The 25697-nt window shown below is 37.9% G+C and overlaps 1 protein-coding gene across 4 annotated transcripts in view; it reads left to right on the top strand.

Annotated features, from left to right (window-relative positions):
- Cep350 (centrosomal protein 350) overlaps positions 1 to 25697 on the top strand; it is a 137301-nt gene that overhangs the window by 24898 nt on the left and 86706 nt on the right. For all 4 annotated transcript variants that reach the window (XM_028758394.1, XM_028758401.1, XM_028758385.1 and 1 more), the window contains 4 exons: positions 14112 to 14219; positions 17440 to 17553; positions 21485 to 21631; positions 23913 to 24571. In XM_028758394.1, coding sequence (XP_028614227.1) covers positions 14112 to 14219; positions 17440 to 17553; positions 21485 to 21631; positions 23913 to 24571 — 1028 coding nt within the window. The remainder of the gene's footprint in view (positions 1 to 14111; positions 14220 to 17439; positions 17554 to 21484; positions 21632 to 23912; positions 24572 to 25697) is intronic.

The raw sequence follows: 25697 nt of genomic DNA, 5'->3' as shown, positions 1-25697 counted from the left end.
AGAGAGAGAGAGAGAGAGAGAGAGAGAGAGAGAGAGAGAGAGAGAGATCGAGATCCAAACCCTAAAATACTCCAAAATCTGAAATATGTTAAGAACTCATAGAACATTGTAAGTGGAAAGTTCCACATCTGATCTCATGTGGCAGGTCACAGTCAAAATGCAGGTACATAATATCATTTAATTAGACTCCCATGGTATAAAAAGCCCAGCCATGCCCTATCATCTTGGATATATTTTTGCCATCCATGTCCAGATTCCCCAACTCAGTTCTGCTCACAGGGATAATAAAACACTATTTGTAGATCACACACACTATTTGTAGATCACACACACTATTTGTAGATCACACACAGCAGTGGAATTTTCTCATCATGTCCCACAAAGGGTTTAGGGGGTTTCTTAGCTTTTTGTTTATTTTCTGCTGCTGGGAATGTCAAAAAGCCTGATGAATATCCTTAGTCATAATAGTTTATAGGTAAAGAGAAAGTGCTTAGGTTTATCAGTAGTGCCAAAATCAGGCCTTCAAAGTGTGAAACATCCTACAGAAGGGTCAGGCTGGAGTGACCAGCCAGCAGACGTGACCTGAGAAGCAAGATAAACTGAGGCAGTTCTGTCATGGAAGTGGTGAGCAGAAGTTAATGAGAAGGAAAGGCAGACTGTAGAGCTAGAGATGAGGCTCTCATGTTTTGAAAGGAGGTCTGATGTTAGGTAGTGGTGGCATATACCCTTAATCCCAGCACTCAGCCTGGTCTACAGAGCAGGTTCCAGGACAGTCAGAGCTACATAGAGACACCCTGTCTTGAGAAACCAAAGGAAGTAGTTCTGTCTGCGTTGCAGTAGGATACGCCCGTACGTGGGATCCTATTATGAAGCCTGTGGACACCTACCTTAGTGAACAGAAATGGAAAGGGGCTGTGACTATGGAAGAGTTTAAGAAAACACAGGGTAGTTGTTGTTATTATTATTACTATTTGGCTTCATGGTGAAAAAACGTGCTGATTACAAAGCCAGAGAGAAGAAATTCAGTGACTAGTGTGCCAAAGTTGTTACTGATGAAAATCAAAAATACTCATGACACATTACTGTTTTGGTGATATTGCCCCAGAAAGGTGCTAACGATAGCCAAGAAGATAGCCAGGCCAGGAATTAAGGCTGCCGAGGACAGAAGGGCTGTTGAGATGTGTTAATGTGGCAGGTACACAGAAACCTTAAAACTTTGTGTGATAACTGAAAGCATTCACCTTCTCTGTTTTAAAGGCTTAACATCTTACTAGTCTGTTGTGCTAATAAAAATTTAGATCTTAGATAGCTTTTAAAATTGGTTTTGCTGGCACAGGTTCTAGCAGTTCACACTCACTGATGGGGTGCTACTCTGAATAGTGATGGCAGAATTTTGTTATCTCTTGACAACTATTCTGTTCATCTTCAGGGATAGGGGATGGAGCAAAGATTAAGGGAATGGCCAAGCAATAAGGAGCCCAACTAGAGACCTTTCCCATGGGCAAGCACCAATCCCTGACACTACTAATGATGCTCTGTTATGCTTGCAGACAGGAGTCTAGCACAACTGTCCTCTGAGAGCTCTACCCAGCAGCTGACTCAAACAGATGCAGACGCCCACAACCCAACAGTGGATAGAGCTTGGGGACTCTTATAGAAGAGTTGAGGGAAGGATTGAGGGCCCTGAAGGGGATAGGAATTCCACAGCTTCTCCTGAATAAAGCACTGACCCATGATTATAGTAGAATATCATTAGAAGTCATTTTATTGATACTTTTTAAAAAGACCATTAGTATTTGGTTTTACCCTAGGTCAATTAAAGTCAATTAGACATCGTTTGGCTACTCTTACAAGTTCTGTGCTACCATTGCCCTAGCACATCTTGCAGGCAGGACAGATGGTAGGTCAAAGGTTTTGTGGCTGGGTTGATGTTTATGTTTCTCTTTTGGTAGCCTGTAGAGTACTTTGTTGCACCAAAGACACTAGAACATGAGGGTGAAGGCTTCATGTTGGCACCAGTTTGACTTTTCTATGCTCAATGAGTTGTATGGTTGTTATGGTTGTTGTCTTTGGCAGTGGGGCCTTTCTGTCAGGTTGTGGAGAGCACCCCTTTGTCTTAGCAACAACCTGGGTTGTTTGGGAATTTCTATGGGATCCCACCTTGGCTGAGAACTCAACTGAATGCAGTGCAGTCCCAGTACTGGAAGACTTGTTTGGTGACAAGAGATGCCAAGTTGGGATTCTTGTCTGCCTCATTATTAGGAGACCTTATTAGGATTGCCTTCATTTATTTTAGGAAGTGTCTACTGCTCTAGGTTTCCATCCATCCCTTAGATGCCCCTTAATTCCAGCTGTCTCTCCCTGCATTCTTTCCCTTAACCATTTCTCCCCTCCCATTCCCAACCTGTTCCCCCAGTTCCTGTCCCTACCTGCCCCAAGTCCGCCCATAAAATCTATTCTGTTCACCCCTTACAGGGAGATCCATGTGTTCCCCCGTGGTCTCTGACCTCTCTGAGTGTATGGATTGTAGGTTGGTTATTATTTATTTCATGTTTAATATTCACATATAATACGATACATAATGTATTTATCTTTCTGGGTCTGGGTTACCTCACAGAGGATGATTGTTTTTCTAGTTCCATTCATTTGCCTGCAAGTTTTATGGTGTCATTTTTTTAAACAGCTGAGTAATATTCCATTGTGTAAATGTACCACATTTTATTTATTCATTCTACTGTTGAGGGACATCTAGACTGTTTCCAGTTTTTGACTATTATGTATAGAGCAGCAATGAACATGATTGAGCAAGTGCCCTTGTAAGATGAAGTGTCCTGTAGGTATATGCCCAGTAGTGGTATGGTTGGATATTGAGGTAGCTTTAGTTTCAACTTCCTGAAAAACTGCTACACTGATTTCCATAGTGGCAGTACAAGTTTGCACTCCTCCAGCAGTGGATGAATTGTTACCCTTATTTCATATCTTCCCAGCAGGAGCTGTCACTTGTGCTACTGGTCTTAGCCATTCTGACAGGTATAAGATTGAATCTCAAAGTAGTTTTGATTTACATTTCCCTGATGGCTAAAGATCTTGAACTTTTCTTTTTAAGTGTTTCTTGGCCATTTGAGTTTCCTCTTTTGAGCATTCTCTGTTTAGATCTGTACCCCATTTTAAAATTTGAGTATTTGGTGTTTTGATAGCTAGTTTCTTCAGTTCCTTTTATATATGTATATATACACATATACTGTATATACTATATGTATATGTTATATATGTATATATATCTGGTATATATATAAATCTCATATATTTATGAATGATTTTTGGATGTGGAATTGGTGAAAATCTTTTACCATTCTGTAGGCTGCTGCTTTGTCTGAATGACAGTGTCCTTTTGCTTTACAGAAGCTGTTCAGATATGAGGTCCTATGTATTAATTGTTGTTCTTAGTGCCTGGACTGTCAGTGTTCTGTTCAGGAAGTCTCCTCCTGTGGCAGTGAATTCAAGGCTATTCCCCACTTTCTTTTCTATCTGGCTCATTGTATCTGGTTTTATGTTAAGATATTTGATACATTTGGAGTTAGGTTTTGTTCAGGGTGATGATTTATTTGCATTCTTCTACATGCCTACACCTAGTTTGACCAGCACCATTTTTTTGAAGATGCTGTCTTTTTTTTTTTTCCAGTCTGTATTTCTGGTTTATCAAAAATGAGTGTCCATAGATGTATGGATTTATGTCTGTGTCTTCAATTCAGTTACTTTGATCAATGTGTCTGTTTTTATGTTAATACCATGAGATTTTATTACTATAGCTCTGTAGTATAATTTGAAATCAGGAATGGTGGAACATCCAGCAGTTATTGTTCAGGATTGTTTTAGCTATCCTCTTTTTTTTCATTTCCATATAAAGTTAAGCATTATCTTTTCAAGGTCTGTGAAGAATTGTGTTGGAATTTTGCTGGGGATTCCATTGATTTTGTAGATTGCTTTTGGTAGGATGGCTCTTTGCACTATGTTAATCCTACTGATCCATGAGCATGGGAGATCTCTCCATCTTCTGATATCTTCAATTTCTTTCTTCAAAGACATGAAGTTGTTATCATATAAGTCTTTCACTTGCTTGATTATAGTTACCCCAAGATATTTTAAATTATTTGAGGCCATTGTGAAAGATGTTTTCTGTGTTTTTTTCTCATTCCTTTTGTCATTTGTATATAGGAGGGTTACTTATTATTGTGAGTTAATTTTGTGTCCAGCTACTTTGCTGAAAGTGTTTATCAGCTGTAGGAATTTTCCAATGAGATATTTAGAGTTACATATGTATACTATCTTATCATCTGCAAATAAAGATGTTTTGACTTCTTCCTTTCCTATTTGAAACCCCTTCATCTCCTTTAGTTGTCTTATTGGCTATAAATTGCCTTTATTATATTTAGGTATATCCTTTGTATTCCTAATCTCTCTAGAACTTTTATCATGAGAGGGTGTTGGGTTTTTGTCAAAGGCCTTTTCTTTAACTAATGAGATGATCATGTGGGTTTTTTTCTTTCTATCAGTTTGTTTACCTGTTAGCTTACATTTATCTACTTACATATATTGAACCATCCCTGGATCTCTGGGATGAAGCCTACTTGATCATGGTGGATGATCTTTTTGATATGTTTTAGGATTTTGTTTGCAAGTTTTTATTGAGCATTTTTGCATCTGTGTTCATAAGGAAAATTGGTTTGTGATTTTCTTTCTTTGTTGGGTCTTTATGTGGTTTGGGTATCAGGATAACTGTGGCTTCATAAAATGAATTTGGCAATGTTCCTTCTGTTTTTCTTTTGTGGAATAATTTGAGGAATATTGCTGTTAATTTTTTTTTCTTTGAAAGTTTGGTAGAATTATACACTAATACCGTCTGGCCCTGATTCCTTTTTTTTTTTTTTTTTTGGTTGGGAGACTTTACAACTGCTTCTTTTTCACTAGTCGTTATAGGTCTGTTTAAATTGTCTGATCTTGATGTAATTTAGGTAAGTAGTACCTATCAAAAAATTATCTGTTTCTTTTAGATTTTCCAGTTTCGTGGAGTATAGGTTTTTAAAGTATGTCCTTATGCTTCTCTGTTCTATGTGTCGTTACGTTCCCCGTTTCAGTTCTGATTTTGTTAATTTGGATATTCTTTCTGTCTTTCAGTTTGGATAAAGGATTGTCCAGTTTATTTTTTCTCAAAGGATCAAAGCTTTATTTCATTGATTTTTTTTTATTTTTGTTGTATTGTTCTTTTTGGTTCTATTTTATTGATTTCAGCCATGAGTTTGATTATTTCTTACTGTCTACTATTTTGGGGTGTGATTATTTTTTGTTGTTGTTCTTGAGCATTCAGGTGTGCTGATAAGTTGCTAGTATGAAATCTCTAGGTTAGTTTTGTTTTAATGTAGGCACTTAGTGCTGTGAAGCTGCATCTTAGAACTGCTTTTATTGTGACCCATAAGTTTGAGTATGCTGTGTATTCATTTTCATTGAATTTTAGAAAATCTTCAATTTCTTCATTTCTATCTTGACCCATCTTTGATTCAGTAGAGAATTGTTGAGTTTCGGTGAGCTTGTAAGCTTTCAGTTGTCTCTGTTATTGATGTCCAGCTTTAATCTGCGATGGTCTGACAAGATGCAGTGAGGTATTTCAATTTTCTTGTATCTGTTGAGACTTACTTTGTGTCCAAGTATGTGGTCAGTTTTGGAGAGAGTTCCATGAGATGCAGAGAGGGTGTATTCTTTTGTGTTCAGGTGACACATTCTGTAAATATTTGTTAGGTCCATTTGGTTTGTAATGTCTCTTCACTCCAGTATTTCTTAGTTTAGTTTTTGTCTGGGTGAGAGAGGAGTACTGAGGTCACTCATGGAGTGTGTGCAGGTCATTATTCGACTTAAGCTGTAGTAGCTTTTTTTTTTTTAAAGAAATGAACTTGGGTGCCCCTGTGTTTGGGCATAGAAGTTAAGAACTGAAGTGGCATTTTGGTGGGGTTTTCCTTTAATAACTGTAATATCATGACCTCTTTTGATTACTTTTCATTTGAAGTCTATTTTATTAGATATTAGTGTGGCTACACCAGCTCACTTGGAATATCTTTTTCTAATTATTTACCCTGAGGTAATGTCTATCCTTGATGTTGAGATATGTTTCTTAGATGCAGCAGAAGAATTGATGATCCTATTTTTTTTAATCCATTCTGTTAGCCTTTTTTTTTTATTGGATGTTTTATTTACATTTCATATGTTGTCCCCATCCCCCAACCCCCACCCACCCAGGAACCCCCTATCCCCTCACCCCTCCTCCTTCTTCTCTGCGGATGTAACCCCTGCCTACCACCCCCTACTCCCACCTCCCCACCCTCAAAATTCCCACCCCCTGGGACGTCTAGCCTTCACGAAGTCAAGGATCTCTTCTACCACCTATGTCCAGCAGGGCCCTCCGCTCTTACATATACAGCTGAAGCCATGGATCCCTCCCTAAGTGCTCCCAGGCTGGTGGTTTAGACCCTGGGAGCTGTGGTTGGTTGGTATTGTTGCTCTCCTCATGGGGCCACAAACCCTTTCAGCTCCAGTGGTCTTCACTCTAACTCCTCTATTGGGAACCCATGATCAGTTCAATGGCTAGTTGTGAGCATCTACCTCTGAATATGTCAGATTCTTGTAGACCTCTTGAGGAGACATCTATATCAAGCTCTTATCAGCATGCACTTCCTGACTTCCACATCAGCATCTACCTTTGGTGACTGCACATGGGATGGATACTCAGGTGGAATGGTCTTGAGACGGCCCCTCCTTCAGTTTCTGTCCCTCAGTTTGTCTCCATATTTGCTCCCTTGAGTATTTTGTTGCTCCTTCTAAGAAGGACTGAATCACCCCCACTTGATCTTCCTTCTTCATGAGCTTCATGTGGCCTGTGTGTTGAATCTTGGGCATTTCAAGGTTCTGGGCTAATATCCAATAATCAGTGAGTGAATACCATGTGTGTTCTTTTGTGATTGGCTTACCTCACTCAGGATGATAATTTCTAGTTCCATCCATTTACCTAGGAAACTCTTGAATTCATTGTTTTTAATAGCTGAGTAATACTCCATTGTGTAAATATACCACATTGTTTGAATCCATTCCTCAGTTGAAGGACATCTGGGTTCTTTCCAGCTCCTGGCTATTATAAATAAGGCTGCTATGAACATAGTTGAGCATATGTCCTTGTTATATGTTCGAGCATCTTCTGGGTATATGCCTAGGAGTGGTATAGCTGGATCCTCAGGTAATGCTATGTCCAATTTTCTGAGGAACCGCCACACTGATTTCCAAAGTGGTTGCACCATCTTGCAGTCCCACCAACAATGGAGGAGTGTTCCTCTTTCTCCACACCCTCGCCAGCATCTACTATCACCTGAGTTTTTAATCTTAGCCATTCTGACTGGTGTGAGATAGAATCTCAGGGTTGTTTTGATTTGCATTTCCCTGACGACTAAGAATACTGAACATTTCTTTAGGTGCTTCTCAGCCATTCGAGTTTCTTCCATCGAAAATTCTTTGTTAAGCTCTATACCCCATTTTTTTAATGGGGTTATTTGGTTGTCTGGAGTCTAATTTCTTGAGTTCTTTGTATATATTGGATATTAGCCCTCTATCAGATGTAGGATTGGTAAAGATCTTTTCCCAATTTGTTGGTTGTCATTTTGTCCTATTGACAGTGTCCTTTGCCTTACAGAAACTTTGCAATTTTATGAAGTCCCATTTGTCAATTCTTGATCTTAGAGCATATGCCATTGGTGTTCTGTTCAGGGACATTTTCCCTGTGCCCAAGTATTCAAGGTTCTTCCCTACCTTCTCTTCTATTAGTTTCAGTGTATCTGGTTTTATGTGGAGGTCCTTTATTCACTTAGACTTGAGCTTTGTACAAGGAGATAAGAATGGATCAATTTTCATTCTTCTACATGTTGTCCTCCAGTTGAACCAGCACCATTTGTTGAAAATGCTGTCCTTTTTCCACTGGACAGTTTTAGCTCCTTTGTCAAAGATCAAGTGACCATAGGAGTTTGGGTTCATTTCTGGGTCTTCAGTTCTATTCCATTGATCTTCCTGCCTGTCTCTGTACCAATACCATGTAGTTTTTATCACTATTGCTATGTAGTACAGCTTGAGGTCAGGGATGGTGATTCCTCCAGAAGTTCTTTTATTGTTGAGAATAGTTTTCGCTATCCTGGTTTTTTTGTTATTCCATATGAATTTGAGAATTTCCTTTTCTAACTCTGTGAAGAATTGAGTTGGGATTTTAATGGGAATTTCATTGAATCTGTAGATTGCTTTTGGCAAGATGGCCATTTTTATTATATTAATTCTGCCAATCCATGAGCATGGGAGATCTTTCCATCTTCTGAGATCTTCGATTTCTTTCTTCAGGGACCTGAAGTTCTTGTCATACAGGTCTTTCACTTGCTTGGTTAGATTCACACCAAGGTATTTTATATTATTTGCAACTATTGTGAAGGGTGTCATTTCCCTAATATCTTTTTCAGTCTGTTTATCTTTCATGTAGAGGAAGGCTACTGATTTGTTTGAGTTGATTTTATAACCAGCCACTTTGCTGAAGTTGTTTATCAGGTTTAGGAGTTCTCTGGTGGAAGTTTTGGAGTCCTGTAAGTATACTATCATATCATCTGCAAATAGTGATATTTTGACTTCTTCCTTTCCTATTTGTATCCCTTTGACGTCCTTTTGTTGTCTAATTGCTCCAGCTAGGACTTCCAGTACTATATTGAACCGGTAGGGAGAGAGTAGGCAGCCTTGTCTAGTCCCTGATCTTAGTGGGATTGCTTCAAGTTTCTCTCCATTTAGTTTGATGTTGGCTACTGGTTTGCTGTAAATTGCTTTTACTATGTTTAGGTAGGGGCCTTGAGTTCCTGATCTTTCCAAGACTTTTACCATGAAGGGATGTTGAATTTTGTCAAATGCTTTCTCTGCATCTAGTGATATGATCATGTGGTTTTTTTCTTTGAATGTGTTTATATGGTGGATTACATTGATGGATTTCCAAATATTGAACCATCCCTGCATTCCTGGGATAAAACCTACTTGATCATGATGGATGATTGTTTTGATGTGTTCTTAGATTTGATTTGCTAGAATTTTATTGAGTATTTTTGCATTGATGTTCATAAGGGAGATTGGCCTGAAGTTCTCTTCCTTTGTCGGGTCTTTGTGGGGTTTGGGTATGAGTGTAATTGTGGCTTCATAGAATGAATTGGGTAGTGTTCCTTCTGTTTCTATTTTGTGGAATAGTTTGAAGAGAATTGGTATTTGGTCTTCCTTGAAGGTCTGATAGAATTCAGCACTAAAACCATCTGGTCCTGGGCTTTTTTTGGTGGGGAGACAATGACTGCTGCTATTTCCTTAGGGGCTATGGGACTGTTTAGATGGTTTATCTGCTCCTGATTTAACTTTGGTACCTGGTATCTGTCTAGGAAGTTGTCCATTTCATCCAGGTTTTCCAGTTTTGTTGAGTATAGGCCTTTGCAGTAGGATCTGATGATTCTTTGAATTTCTTCAGTTTCTGTTGTTATGTCTCCCTTTTCAGTTCTGATTTTATTAATTAGGATACTGTCTCTGTGCCCTCTGGTTAATCTGGCTAACGGTTTATCTATCTTGTTGATTTTCTCAAAGAACCAGCTCCTGGTTTTGTTGATGTTTTGTATTGTTCTTTCTGTTTCTATTTTGTTGATTTCAGCCCTGAGTTTGATTATTTCCTGCCTTCTACTCCTCCTGGGTGTATTTGCTTCTTTTTGTTCTAGAGCTTTTAGTTGTGCAGTCAAGTTGTTAGTGTGTGCTCTCTCCAGTTTCTTTTTGTAGGCACTTAGAGCTATGAGTTTTCCTCTTATCACTGCCTTCATGGAGTCCCACAAGTTTTGGTATGATGTGTCCTCATTTTCATTGAATTCTAAAAAATCTTTAATTTCTTTCTTTATTTCTTCCTTGACCAAGTCATCATTGAGTAGAGAGTTGTTCAGTTTCCATGTACATGTGGGTTTTCCATTGGTTTTGTCATTATTAAAGACCAGTCTTAGTCTGTGGTGATCTGATAAGATGCAAGGGATTGTTTCAATCTTTTTGTATCTGTAGAGGCCTGTTTTGTGACCAGTTATATGGTCTATTTTGGAGAAGGTACCATGAGGTGCTGAGAAAAAGGTATATTCTTTTGTTTTAGGATGAAATGTTCTATAGATGTCTGTTAAGTCCATTTGGTTCATAACTTCTGTTAATTTCAAAGTGTCTCGGTTTAGTTTCTGTTTCCATGGTCTGTCCATTGCTGAGAGTGGGGTGTTGAAATCCTCCACTATTATTGTGTGAGGTGTAATGTGTGTTTTGAGCTTTAGTAGAGTTTCTTTTATGTATGTAGGTGCCCTTGCATTTGGAGCATAGATGTTCAGAATTGAGAGTTCATCTTGGTAGATTTTTCCTTTGATGAGTATGAAGTGTCCTTCCTTATCTTTTTTGATTAATTTTGGATGAAAGTCAATTTTATTTGATATTAGAATGGCTACTCCAGCTTGTTTCTTGTGACCATTGGTTTGGAAATTTGTTTTCCACCCTTTTATTCTGAGGTAGTGTCTGTCTTTGTCACTGAGGTGTGTTTCTTGAATGCAGCAAAATTCTGGGTCTTGTTTGTGTATCTAGTCTGATAATCTGTGTTTTTATTGGGGAATTGAGACCATTGATATTAAGAGATATGAAGGAAAAATGATTGTGGCTTCCTGTTATTTTTGTTATTAGAGGTAGAATTATGTTTGTATAGTTATCTTCTTTTGGGGTTGTTGGAAGATTACTTCCTTGCTTTTTCTAGGTTGTAGTTTTCCTCCTTGTGTTGACATTTTCCATCAATTATCCTTTGAAGTGCTGGGTTTGTGGGAAGATATTGTGCAAATTTGGTTTTGTCATGAAATATCTTGGTTTCACCATCTATAGTGATTGAGAGTTTTGCTGGGTATAGTAGTCTGGGCTGGCATTTGTGTTCTCTTAGGGTCTGTATGATGTCAGTCCAGGCTCTTCTGGGTTTTATAGTCTCTGGTGAGAAGTCTGGTGTAATTCTTATAGGTCTGCCTTTATATGTTACTTGACCTTTTTCCCTTTCTGCTTTTAGTATTTTTTCTTTGTTTTGTGCATCTGATGTTTTGATTATTGTGTGACGGGAGGTATTTCTTTTCTAGTCTAGTCTATTTGGTGTTCTGTAGGCTTCTTGTCTGTTTATGGGCATCTTGTTCTTTAGGTTAGGGAAGTTTTCCTCAATAATTTCTGTTAGTCTTTTTATTGGGGGATTTGAGACCGTTGATATTGGGAGATATCATTGAGCAGTGTTTGTTGATTCCTGTTCTCTCTCTCTCTCTCTCTCTCTCTCTCTCTCTCTCTCTCTCTCTGTATCTGAGATTATTTATTCCCTATTTTCATGAGTGTAGTTAACTTGCACAGATTGGCGTTTTCCTTCTAGCATCTTATGTAGGGCTCAATTTGTAGATAAATATTGTTTAAATTTGGCTTTATTTTAGAATATCTTGTTTTTTTTTCTATCTATGGTGATTGAAAGTTTTGCTGGTGTAGTAGTCTTGGCTGGCATCTATAGTGCCTTAGAGTATGTAGCACATCTATCCAGGTCCTTCTAGCTTTTAGAGTCTCCATTGAGAAGTCAGGTGTAATTCTAATTGGTCTGCTTTTGTATGTTACTTGGTCTTTTTTCCTTGCAGGTTTTTATAGGAGTTGTTTTGATTTTTTGTTGTTGTTCTGTTCGTTTAGTCTTTTGATTATTATGTATTGGTGAAGCTTGCCTCTGTAATTCTTGTTCAAATTCCAAAATTTTTTATTTTCAGAATTTCCTTATTTGGGTTTTCTTCATTTTCATGTATTGTTTGTGTTTTTCTGACTTTCTTTCTGGGATGTGTTAATGTCCTCTTTAAGGACCTCTGCCATCTTCATACAGGTGGTTCTAGTATCTTTTTGTTGTGGTTCAGCTATGTTGGACTATTTATGGCCTGCTGTGGTAGGCTGGGCTCTAGAGGAGACATGTTGGCCTCGCTGTTATTCATATATATTGGGCTCTAGTCATCTGGGATGTCGATGATTATAGGTCTAGGTGCTGATTTCTGGATTTGTTTTTGTTGGGTTTTTGTTGTGTTTGTGGATCTACAAAGTAGCATCTTATTATGATCTGACGTGTTTCTGTAATATTAATGTCAAATTTTCTATATTTAGTTAACTTTATATTTTTAAAAGAGGAATGCATAATTAGCTACTGTACAATATACTGATGAATATCCTTGGTTTCTGTTTCCTCTCTGGATTTTTGGAGAGTGTGATGCCTGTGTGTTACTTAGCAGGTATTTTATTGGGAGGTGACACTTAGAAACAAGGATAGAGTACGGGTATGGAGGGGTTCACAGGAGTGTTCAACCAGGATCTGTTTCTTTTGTCTTCTTGGAATGGGTGAGACAGTGAAGATAGGTCACCTCAGAGGATCAGCTAAAGCATTGGTCATGAGACTAGGGTGTTGGATCTAGGAGAACAGAAGGAGGGGAAAGTCTACAGACAGCCTACCTGCTGCTTTCCTGGCAGGAGTGGTCTGTGTTAGCAAGGAGTGCTTGCAGAAGTTGGGCTGGGATAATGCAACAAGTTAGAAGACAAAGGTTAGGAGGAGAGGTCTGTGGGATCCACAGGAGATGTGAGCAGAGGGAGAAGGGAGGCTGCAGCAGGTATTCCATTGCCGAGTTAGGGTTGAGACTGGGGCATTGGGTTTGGAGATGAAGAGGGAGTGGTGAAGTTCTTCAGTTAGCTTACCTGTTTACCTAGCCTGTTCGGCTTCTGCGTTCACAGGGAATGCCTACTGGTATTGGAGGCTGGGATACTGGGATGAGTTTGGGGAAGGACAGTTGTGGGAGAAGATTCCAATGATGAGGTCAGAGAGGAATGGGAGGCCATAGACTTCCTGCTACAGAGCTGGGGATGAGACTTAGTGTGTGTGTGTTGGAGTGACATTTCTTGTATTATTTAGTTTTTGAGTCTCCATTTCCAGTGTATTTGAGTATGTGCTGCTTTATCTCACAGAAGCTGCTTTGTTCCAACTGGTGTTCATCAGTATATTGTACAGTAGCTAATTATGCATTCCTCTTTTAAAAATATAAAGTTAACTAAATATAGAAAATTTGACATTAATATTACAGAAACACGTCAGATCATAATAAGATGCTACTTTGTAGATCCACTAGAGTTGCTTTAGTGAAAGAGACAGACGATAGTATCAGCAAGAATATGGAGAAATTAAAACCTGTGTGTACTGAGGAGAATACAAAATGGTGCCACTGCTTTAGAAAATAATTTATAGTTCTTATAGTTACACACAGTTAGTTACCATGACCCAGCAATTGATTCTAACATGTAATACCCATTGAAAACATTTCTACAGAACTTGTATAAGAATATTTATAACAGCATTATTAATTATAGAAAAAAGTAGAAACAGTCCATGTGATTATATGAATGGATAAAATGTCTTGTCCATTCAAAGAACTATCAGTTGATCCTGATATACGATGTTGGAGCCTTGAAAATTTACAAAGTATAATAGGCTAACATAAATGACATACTAGTGAAAGATTCCACTTATATGGACTACCTAGACTAGGAAGATGCTTGCAGATAGAAAGTAGATGAGTAGTCTCAGTGGTGGGTGGGTCTGATGGGCATCAGCTGATATAACAGGGACAGGGCTCCTCCTCTCAGCGATGAAATTACTGTGGAATTAGAAAACAGTTGTAGTTATGAAACAGAATTTATTTTAGAACACCTAATTGTATACTTCGGGACTGGTGAGATGGTGCACTGACCTGATGACCTGAGTGTGACCTTCAGGATCTATACGGTGAAAGGAGAACCAACTCCTGCAAGTTACCCTCTGCTCTCTACATTCATTCTGTAGCATGCCGGCTCCCACCCCCAAATAAATAACTACCGTGATATTTTTATAGCAAATTTTATGTTATTTTTAAAAATTGTATCTGACTTAAAAACAGAACCAATCTTTGAAAGCGCCTTGTGTTGGTGTGCATCAGGTTTCAACCCCTCAGAGACCAAGATTCGCACTCCTGATGGAAAAGTGTGGCCGGAGGCGGAATTTCTGAGCAGAGAGCTGTACCGAGACTTAGCACTTCAGTTCACAGGTGAGAGCAGAGCTTCCTGTGTCTTGCTCATTTATAATGCATGCCATAACATACACTATTACACATGAGACTCTCACCAACCTCGAGATGCTACCCCTTCCTAAGTGTGTTCTAAACTAACTAGAGTAGTAATGGTTTAAGTGATGAGACCCTCTTGGCCTCTTAGCTCTCCTCCAGGGGTAAAATTAGGCTCCATGGCTCATGATACAGAAACTATGCCATTTTTAAAGCTTGGGGACTTTTAAAGTCAGGACATACTGATTTTATGGAAACAGAGTTAGTTGTGGTTTGCTTCTCTTAGGCCTCAAATATCTTTCAACTGGCCAGTAATTTCAGTCAGCATTTGCAGAAGTCAAAGTGTTACAGGAGGGGAATGCATGTGAGAGAATTATAACCAGGAGGAGCCTGTGGAAGGCCTGAAGAACTAGGACAATGAAAAGAGTAATGTTCCCACCTCCTGCTCATCTAGTAAGGCGCTGAGCGCGGTCCATGTGGTGCTCAGTCTTGTGTTTGCTTTTTAAACAGTTGAGTAATTGAAAGCTGAAAGAATAATTTTTCCAGGATTGCATAAAGAATTAAAATCAAGAAAAATCAAAATCAACTGTTCAATTCCTAAACCTGACAGCAGCTAAGATTTTGCTAATCTTTTTCTTTCTTTTTTTTTCTTTTGTGGCATTAAATTCCATCTTTATTTTATTAAATTCTGTATGTAGGATACTCTTCTCATGTGGAAAGAAAGTGTCATGTAGTAATTATGAAAGCATATTTTAGAATTGGCTTAAAAGTTCATGTTCTGGCTTTGCTGGTCATTAGCTGTATGTATGAGGCTGTTACATAACCTTTTATCCTTGGTTTCCTCATCTCAGAAGTGACAGCAACTACACATCACAGGACAGTGTCATACCTGATAGGGAGTATTATGTCAGGGACTGTTTCAAAAGTTATTCTGTTACACTCTGCCTTCCTCTTTTTATGGTGGGTAAACTCTGTATTCTTAACCTCTACCTGTGTTTTGGTTATATTCGTGTGTGTATGTGTGTGTGTGTGCGCGCGCGCGCACGTGTGTAAGTATATTATTTCATCTTGCTTTCATGCTTCTGTATCAAGCTTTCCTTCTCTGTCTAGTCATACCCAATAACACACTGTTAAACACGTTTGTCACAGCATTCATCATGGTAGAATACCCTCTTTGGGTGCTCTCTCCAGTGTTCCCCTTCTGTTTAGATCAAAACTGCAAAGTGTTTCCTTATGCTAATGGTCTCTGATTTGTATTCTCCCCTTATGTTTGTTTGTTTTTTGTTTGTTTGGGGTTTTTCTGGTATCAAGATCATTAATGAAATTCACTTTATATATACAGTGTCTAATCTCCATTTGTCATGCTGATTGTTCAGCAACAATTGATACTGTTAACCACTCCTTCCTTGAAAGTCTTTAGTCAGCTTTCTAGAAGCATTGTTTTTTCTCTTAAATCTACCTGTTCCTTATTCTTTTCTTCTTCCTCCTCTACCCTGTCATCTTCCCTCTCTTCTTGCTTATTTATCCAAAAAGACCTACTAGGAAAACATATGTATTCTTAACACCTGAAATAGTTCTCATGCAAATATTCCTGTATCTTTGTATCTAGTTGAGACCTCCTCCCTGAATTCAAACTCTTATTAACCTGTCAACTATACATCTCCCATAAATGTGTTATAGATATCTAAGGCTTACTGTCTAAAATGGAGATTATTCAATGTGGTGGTGACATATCCCTTAAACTTGCTACTCTAGTTGTCAGTCTGGACCACCCATAACCTAAGTCACCTTTGACCCGGTTTTTCTTTCATATTTTCTATTCTGCTATCTAAGTTATATCTATTTAGTACCAGTTCTTTTTGGTGTTGACGAAGGTGGTACCTTCACCTAAATCAAGGCACCATTGATCTGTGGCTTTAATTCTCCAGTCTTCTCTTTACTGGTCTCCTCACTGCTAACTCTTAATGAGTCAGTTCTCAGCCTAGCTGCCAGAGTAAGCTTGTTAGAGTCTTGTTTAAATTCTGTCACTCCTTTGCTCAGATGTTCTACAGACTTGCCATTTCACTGCTGAGTAAGACAGGATCTCACTTATATCTGTAACCCAGATTCCAGCTGTTCTCTTTGTTCATTGCATTCTCAGCAGAGTCCTTGCTGATTCTTAGATACTGTTTGCTCCTGCTTTAGAGCCTGTTACTCAGACTTCCTCTACTATGCTTATGCTGCAGACCTCCATGTATATTTTAAATTTCATTATTCATACATGTCATTTAGATTAATTTTTTGAACATTGATGGTTAGTATATTTACATTTTGTAAAGTTTTTATGTTGAAAATTTTAGATAAAATAGTAATCTAAGAAAATGTTAACCTGAAATTGCAAACATGCAGTGATTTGAAAGCATGACTGCTAAGCTTCTTCCCATTTCTGGAAATGAGGTGGATTTCTCACAAGTTTTCTTGAAACAACAACAACAAAGAACTGATACCTAACAGTGGATGGTGGTAACCTTTAAACTTTTCTTTAGGAAGACTTGACATTGATAGTTTGTGGGTCATAGAAATAACTTCAGTGAAAGTTTTTCTTTCATAGTTCTAAGATCACCAAAGGATGGTTGAAGCTGAAGTGTGTGGAGCCCTACTTATAGTTTATGCTTCTTATACATACTTGTTATAGTACTTAATTTATAAACTAGGTATAAAAGATGAGCTTGCTGTACATCTTATCAAACCCAGCATACATTTTTTCCCCATGAAGTTGGCAAATGTGACTTTGATTGATTTCACTGGCACACTCTACAGCTTCTTTCTGGTACGACTTCACTGCTAGCATCACTATTCTTGAGCTCTGGAACTTTTAAAAGAGTTTATTCAGTGTTATCACCATGAGATAGTCTAGTAGTGGAGATGGCTATTTGTGTCTAATAAGTGGAAAGCCTATAGGTATGGACACTCTAGACAGGTATGACCCAGTCTGGCTGTCTGGAGCTAGACAGCAAAAGATACCATCATGCTAATCAGAATGACGCACAATTTATAACATGAATTGTTTATGTCTGGAAATTTCCACCTAATGTTTTCAGATTTCAGTTGACCTTGGGTAACTGAAGCTGCAGAAATAGGGTGCTGTTGTACCCCTGTTTCTTCACTGAGGAATGTAGGTGCTGAATGGGAGTCCTAATGGTGGCTGTCCATATTTGTGTTTCAGATGATACCTCTGTAAAAGAGAAGCCTGTTGAAAAAAGTAAAGAGAAGAAAGTGGTTAAACCAGTACGAAAAATTCAAAAAGCGACACAGTTGTCAAATCCAGAATGCAAAACAGGTTGGTTTTCAGTATTTTGTTCAGTTTAAAGTTGGATATTATAGAAATGGAATCTATATGGATATAAATATGCATATAGATCCAGATGTTCTCATTGTTAGGAATTTGTGAAAATTCAGTCTATTATATATGTCATTATTATTATTATATGCAAGTATTTTGTTGAGGTATAGTTGATAGCATTAACTGTCCATATTTAGAATATACAATTTGAAAGGTTTCTTTTATGTATACATCTATAATACATTGTTCATTGTATTAATACTCTTGTGAAAACATTCCTGACAGAGCCTGCTAAAGGAAGCAAGGCTTTTGTGGCTCATAGTTTTGGGGTGCAGTTAACAGTGGTCAGAAAGGCAGTGGTGGGAACAATGGTGGATGGCCATATTTTATTCTCAGTCAGGAAACAGAGAGAGAGGATAGCTGCAGCTTACCTCACCTTCTCCTTTCCATTCAATCTGGGACCCTCACCTCATAGAATAGTGACATCCACGTTTAAGATAGGTGGATCCTATCCATCTCTTCCTCTGCTAAACCATTCTGGAAACACCCTTATAGCATAATATTATAGGTGTGTTTCCATGGTGGTTATAAATCTTATTTAGTTTATAATAAAGATTAATTTCAGACTCATTGTGTATTCAAGATAGTAAATGTGTCACCTCAAATTTTTTTCTAGTATTTTTAATACAAACACATCAAATTAAAATAGTGAATTTTTTCTATGAGTAATCGTTTTCTGTAAGATCATGATAGCCTTCAAGATAGATCAGAATGCCAGTCTTCTTGCCAGTAGTGGTTAAACCAAACAAAGAATAGATCAAATTAGGAAAACAAGAGATTTCTGCTTCCATAGTGACTAACTTGATTGATTTTGCTTGACTTTATATTGTAGCTAACATTATTTCTTTGGCACATGAGTCAGTTTTAGTGTGATTCAGTTTCCTCATATGTAAAAAGATCAATCAGTAGTATTTGTCTTACAGGATTATTGTGAGAGCTAAAAGCATGAATATTAGAAAAACACTTCAGGATAGTACTTCTTACATGACATGAGTTCCAGTTCTTAGCTATCCTGAAGTGTCATATTCAGCAAGTAACTTTTGGCCATGAAAGACTAGAGACAGTTTGAGAGCTTGTCACCTTGAATTTCAGGAGACTCTGAATCAATACATTCACTCATTGTCCAGATGTTTGTCAGCGGTGGCTATATGTGTGGCAGTATAGTGGTTAGCAAGACAGAAAGTTCCTGAGAGGTACAGTTAGAAACAGTGTGACAGCATAGTAAGAGACCATAGGGTCTCTGGGAAGCAGCAAGTGATGAGGTGCTCTGTTCTGACCACACCCTTGTCCTTCTGGTTCTGCTTGTCATTAGAATGATAGCACATTTTGTGATAACTTCAGATACAGTAATAGAGTGATACTAGTTCTGTACAAATTAAACTTGTTTTTACAAGAATATAGTTATTTCAGTGGTAATTAAATTAAGTATAAAAACATTTTACATAGTTGGTAGTAGCACACATCTTTAATCTCAGTATTCAGTGGCAGAGGCAAGTGGATCTCTGTAAGTTTAAGGCCAGCCTAGTCTACAGAGCAAGTTCCAGGACAGCTGATACTACACAGTAAAACATTGTCTCACAACCACCTCCCATCACAACCTCCAAAACCAAAAATATAATTTATTGTATTACATTTAGAGAAGAGTAAATAAAAAGAAAGAGTGATGGTAAATAGTCCTATCAGAGGCCTCCTTTGGAATGAAGTACAAAGGTTGTGTTTACCCAGATAGATAGTCTGCTTCATTTGTGTGTACTTGGCCATTAACCTAGACTAAATAGCATTAACAGTGCTGAAACTATACTAATAATTTTCTAGTGAGAGTCATCTTCAATACTTGAAGAGACTATTTTAGAAGGCCACAATTTAGTTTTTTATTTTATGTATCTGGATATTTTGCCTACATGTGTGGCTATGTACCACATGCAATGCCTAGTGCCCTCAGAGACCAGAAGAGGGCATCAGATCCCTTGAAATTGGAGTTACAGACTGTTGGGAGCTGCCCTGTGGGTGCAGGGAATCAAGCCTGGGTCCTCTAGAAGAGCAACCAGTGCTCTCTAATTGCTGAGCCATCTCTTCAACCCCTCCCTCACAGTACTTTGAAAAAACCAACATTTATAAATGACTACCCACGAGTTCATGTTTGTTTAGTTTTGAGTCTAAAATTTAAAGTATAAGGAACTCTCTTCTGTCATTTATGAAAATAAAGTTTCTTATATATTGAGCAATAAGCTTAGAACCCTTTCAATACTTTAGACCCGTTGTTTATATGTTAATATCAAAGTACAAAGGCATTTCTAAAGTAAACAGGGGCTGACTCAGTAGGTAAAAGGGATTGCTGTGCAAGGGCGGGGACCTGAATTTGAATTCCTAGAACCTGCATAAAAGCCAGATGGACAACATCAGTACCTGTAATCCCAGTGCTCCTGTGGGATAAGAGGTGGACACAGCACTTGGAAGCTCCTGGTCCAACTGGCCTGGCATATGCCAAGAAAACCTGAAATACACAGAAAACACACTCATGTGCGCCCACACACACACACACGTATGCACACACATACATACACATGTATACACACCTACATGTGTATGTACATGCATACACACATGTTTAAACAGAACATATTTATAAAAGCTTATAGTTAATATATTTATTAGACTTATATTTCCATTTAGACTATTAAATTATAGCTTCTTTAAAAGGAACTATTAATAGAATGTCTTTCATATAAAAGTAGGACAGCATGCTAGAAAAGTGGAAAAATACGAGAAAACAAAACTATTCTTTTTTTTTTAAAGGTTTATTTATTTATATGAGTATACTGTTGCTGTCTTCAGACACACAGAAGAGGGCATCAGATCCCATTACAGATGGTTGTGAGCCACCATGTGGTTGCTGGGAATTGAACCCAGGACCTCTGGAAGACCAGTCAGTGCTTTAACCACTGAGCCATCTCCCCAGCCCCTAAAACTATTCATTTTGATACAAACAAAAAGTACTAGTATTAGTTTGAGTATTTCTAAATAGTATTTAAATTTTTTATATTTGTTTATTGTATCTATATATTAATTTTAAAGTCATATTAGTATAATTTTAGTCATTGCATACCTAAAAATTCTTTGTACATATATAATTTTTATCATGTTTTTAACTTTTAAAATTTGTTCACTGAAGAAGGGTCTCACTTTGTAGCTTTCATTAACTAGAAACTTGCTATGTAGACCAAGTTTCAGCTCACAGAGGCTCTCCTGCCTCTGCCTCTGCCTCCTGAGCACTGGGATTAAATTTTATCCCTATATTTGTTTAGAAAACAAGTCTTAGCTAGTAACTTGAAATTTCAAGAATCATTGTGGTAGGAGAGAACTGGGCTGACTGTCCCACATTGTTCTCTGACTGCCCCATGTGTGCTGTGGCACACTCTCCCCACCCCCCAAAAATGAATAGAATTTTTTAAAAAAAGATTTGAACAAACTGTTAACTAATTTTGATGGCTTAGAGTTAAAAATAAAATTAAAAAATTTTTATTTTAATTTTATTTATGTGTATGGGCATGTCTACATGTATGTTTGTGTATTGTATGTGCACATTAATGCTCACAGAGGACAAAGAAGGGGTTAAACCTCTTGGAGCTAGAGCTGAAGATGGTTGTGAGCCCCTGGGAGGGTGCTGGAAATCAAACCCAGGTCCTCTGGAAGAGCAGCCAGTGCTCTTGACTGCTAAACCATCTCTGGCCCCTAAAAATATACTTTAAATGACAGACCTTTTGAGCTTAGCAGAAGATAAATGTAAAGTTAATTATAGAACCTATATTACTGTGTAAATATACTTCTTAGAGATAAAGTTTTAAATTCAGTGCAATATATATTTTAGGTAGTAGTCGTTTGATAAGTACATCTTCTTGGCGAGATGGACAAAAATTAGTAAAGAAGATTCTGGGACCTGCACCCAAGATGGAGCAGAAACAGCGAAGACCCACATCGAGTGACAGAAGTGGAAGAGAAAGACTGGCTAAATTTGGTGAGAGGATATAGTTAAAACTGTTTAAAGATTGCCTGCTTATATACTCAGATGATACAAATGTGCTGGAGAATACTTAAGATTTTGCTTTAAAATTCTTCCTGTAGCTCAAAAAAGCAGAAATGTTCTGTTGAACTTGGAGAGGTCTAGAGAAAAGTTATTTTTCTCAGAGGCGTAGTCAGTCATAGCTAAATTTGTTTTATGACCCAGGACTCTTTTAAATTTGACTTTCAGATCCTTTTCTTTCTTATTTAAGCACATTGACTGCTATTTATAGGTGTGAGGGTGTTTGAGGAGAGTTTCCAGTGGATAAAGTGCGTGTTGTGCAAGCGTGGGGACCAGAGTTCAGATCCCCAGTGCCCACCTGTAAGTCCTGCCTCTAGGGGTTTCCTAGAAGAAGCTGGCTAGCAGGTCTAGCTGTATAAGTAAGCTCTGAGTATGTGTCTCTATGACTGAGAGACCCCCACCTCAGTGAATGAGACGGAAGAGCGATCATTTCTGACATCAACCCCTGGCTTTCACATGCACACACCTCCCTCCTAATGCAGGCATCTTCACATACATATATGCCCACACATACAAGATACACAACACACACACACACACACACGCACGCACACACACGGAAAAGGAAAAATTAACTAGTTATGTTTTCCATAAACACTAACTTTGAGAAATGAAATATAAAATCTCCACAGCCAGTTTTCTTTTTCAGCAGTGAAATTGTCCCCCAGTTAATTTAGTTCTAGGAGTCCATTAAGTAAGAAATGAAATCAACTCTGATTTAATATATTGCAGTCAATATTGTATTTCTTTTTATTTCTTTCATCTTGCAAGTGAACTCATGCATTTTATCAGTCTAAAATTAAGCCTTGTCAGCAAATAGTAGATGATGAAATGGTTGTTTGCATATATAATATGTTTATTGTGCTCTGACATTCATTAGAGAATCACAGAGACAGCTGTTAGCCAGCAGATAGTGTTTTCTAGGAAGTAGGCAGTTCTTTAATATATAGGACTTCACACCATAAACCACAATCCCTGGCTACTTGAAAGAACATATTTATCCTAATGGAAGGGATATTCTTATGCTTCTCACTGAGGATTTTTCTTTTTCTCTTAAAAATGGGTAAAATACCAAATAGTCTTTTAAAATATTTTTGAGATTTGTTTTATAGATATTACTAAGGTGTGATATGTAGGTGGTCAGTTTTAATCTTTTTATGTCAATAGAAATCTAAACTTTCAGAAATTCTCTGGTAAACTCATCTAAATATGTTGCCATTTAATTGCAAAATGAGTCAGTATTGTATGAAACTTTTAGAGAAAAAAAATCCAGTATTTTCAGTGCCTTTATTGTTGTGTTCGGTATAGCTATTTTTTTTTTTAAAGAAAACATCATTATTTGACTTGTATGAATGTTTGGCCTGCGTATGTGTCTATACACATGTGTGCCTTATCGCAGAAATGGATGTCGGATCACCTGAAACTGTAGTTACAGACAGTTGGGAGCTGCCATGTGTGTGCTGAGACTCAAACCCCAGTCTTCTGGAAGGGCAGATATTTCTCTTAGCCACTGAGCCTTCTCTCCAGAACCAAGTTTGATCTTTTTCAAAGCACTTAAAATTATGCCTTTCCTAAAGATTTCTAAGGAGATTTCCTGGTTAGATTTTGTTGTAGCTTGAAGTCAGAGTCTTAGAGAGTCCAGGCTGGCCTCAAACTTACTGTGTAGCCAAGGAAATTTATGAACTTCTGATTCTCCTGTCTCTGCCTCCCAAGTGTTGTGATTATATTTGCCTGACACCATACCTGGATCTCTCTTCCTCTTCTCCTTCTTCCTCCTCCTCTTCCTCTTCTTCTTCTTCCTCTTCTTCCTCCTCTTCCTTCTCCTCCTCCTCTTCCTCTTCTTCCTCCTCTCCTTCTTCCATCTCTTCCTCTTCTTCAATTCAGATGGTTTCTAAAAAGTTGATGTTTTAAAAAAAAACTTTTTGAAGAGGGAAAAAATAAATATGCACATGTAAGATAAATGGTAATGTTACATATTCCTATCAATTATAATATGTCTTTTTTGAAGAAATACTAAAAGATGTGTTATAAAAAGAGTATAGTTTGTATGAAGCTCTTCCTGATATAAATGGGAATTTACCCTTACAACATTCTTTGGACTGTTATAGGATATTTGAATCCATGTTTAAAGAAAAATTCCTTAATTTTCTTATTCATGCAGTAACTCTTAGGAATGAATCTGGAGTCTCTATAACTAATAGTCTGTGTGTTGCAGGGGGCCATATTGGAAGAGCAGAATCAGACCCCAAGTTGGATGTTTCACATAAACAGCTTCCACGAAGCTCAGAGCGTTCAAGAAGCAGAGCTTGGTCTGAAAATACGATAGTGAAATCAGCTCTGTCCCTTCCAGACAATAAGCAGGAGGAAAATGCTGCCTTAAACAAGGATTTTCTGCCTGTTGAAATTCGTGGGATTCTTGATGACTTACAGCTAGATTCTTCGGCTCAAACTGTGAGGCAAGAGGTTGGAGAAGTACAGAATCAGAAGTCATCGGCCCCTGTACAAGCTTCCAGGAGTCACAGCCCTGTGAAAAGAAAGCCTGACAAAATAACAGCGAGTGAGGATCCACCTGTGATTTCCAAGAAGCGCCACTATGACACAGATGAGGTGCGACAGTACATTGTTAGACAGCAGGAGGAGAGGAGGAGGAGGCAACATGAAGAGAAGAAGGCTCAGAAGGAGGCTACGGAGCAGAAGAACAAACGATTACAGGAGCTCTACCGGAGACAGAGAGAAGCCTTCTCTAAAGCAAAACCTGTGCCTCCTTCTGATCCATCGGCCTCTAGACGGCTACAGGAAACTTACTCCAAATTGCTACTGGAAAAGACTTTGCTTGAAGAGCCAGCCCGTCAGCATGTTACACAGGAAACACAGGTACTGGTAGTTAGGGGAACACGAAGTGGGATAATTTCTGGTGAGGAAAAGCTTGCTTCCTGTACAGAACTGTTGAAAAATTATCCTACCTAGGACTTAGACATGCTCAGATAGTTACAAACAACAACCAAGACCTTTCATAAAATTTATTGCATGCATGCCAATGCAGAAAGTTAAAGCTGAAGAGCTTACAATATTGGTCACCATTGATCTCTTCTGTCCTGCTGTATTTCTGCTTTGTTTTTATTGTAGTAGTGAGCAGGAGAGCTAGTACATAGTACACCACCAAATTACTAATGAAGTAGCTAGTTTTGGGTTTAGTATTTAAGTGAGGACATACTCGTGTGCTAATGTTTTTAAGACTGATAATTGAGTGTGTCTCAGGTATTACAACTGTTTCAAAAGCTTTACTTACAGGTTTAAACATCAATAAATACAGCCTCAAAAGGGTTATTTATATTCTTTTTCTTATGAGATGAAAAAAACTGAGGTTTATAAAGGATACTATTTTATCCGTTTATTTTTTGTTTGTTGTTGTGATAAAATACACTGACAAAAGCAATGTAAGGGAGAAAGTATTTTTTCTGGCTTTTACTTTAAGGGAATAGTTTATCATAAGGGGAAATCAAGGTGCCAGGAGCTTGAAGCAGCTGGTCACATCACATTCATAATCAGGAAGCAAACAGTAATGAACACATGCTGCAGCTAAGGTGGTTTTCTTCATTTAAGTAGACCAGGGTTCTACTTAGGGAATGGTGCTACCCACAGTGGACAGGTCTTTACACCTCATTTAACACAGTCAAGATGCCTGGAGGACCATGTCCCAGATGATTCTAAATTCTGTTAACTTAACAGCTATTACCAACAATTGCAATGTCCTTGTTAGATTTTTTAGATGAGGTTTTGCTGTTAATTGTAGTGGTTGTTTTTATTTGATTTTCTGTTGTGCCAGTATCAAACCCACAACCTGATATAAGTAAACACTGATGTAATGGTTGTTTTAAAGGCGAACTAAATATAAAGTGATTTTACTTGAGAGAGGAAAACCTCTCTTTTATGACCTTTTTAAGTTAAAGGGACTTGATAAGTTTCTTATGTGCTACTTGAAGACATCTTTGTGATCAGA

The sequence above is a fragment of the Grammomys surdaster genome, unplaced genomic scaffold (assembly GCF_004785775.1).
Source record: "Grammomys surdaster isolate TR1022 unplaced genomic scaffold, NIH_TR_1.0 130, whole genome shotgun sequence".
NCBI lineage: Eukaryota > Metazoa > Chordata > Mammalia > Rodentia > Muridae > Grammomys > Grammomys surdaster.
Note: the sequence above shows the minus strand (reverse complement) of the source record. Positions and strands in the feature narration are given on the sequence as shown.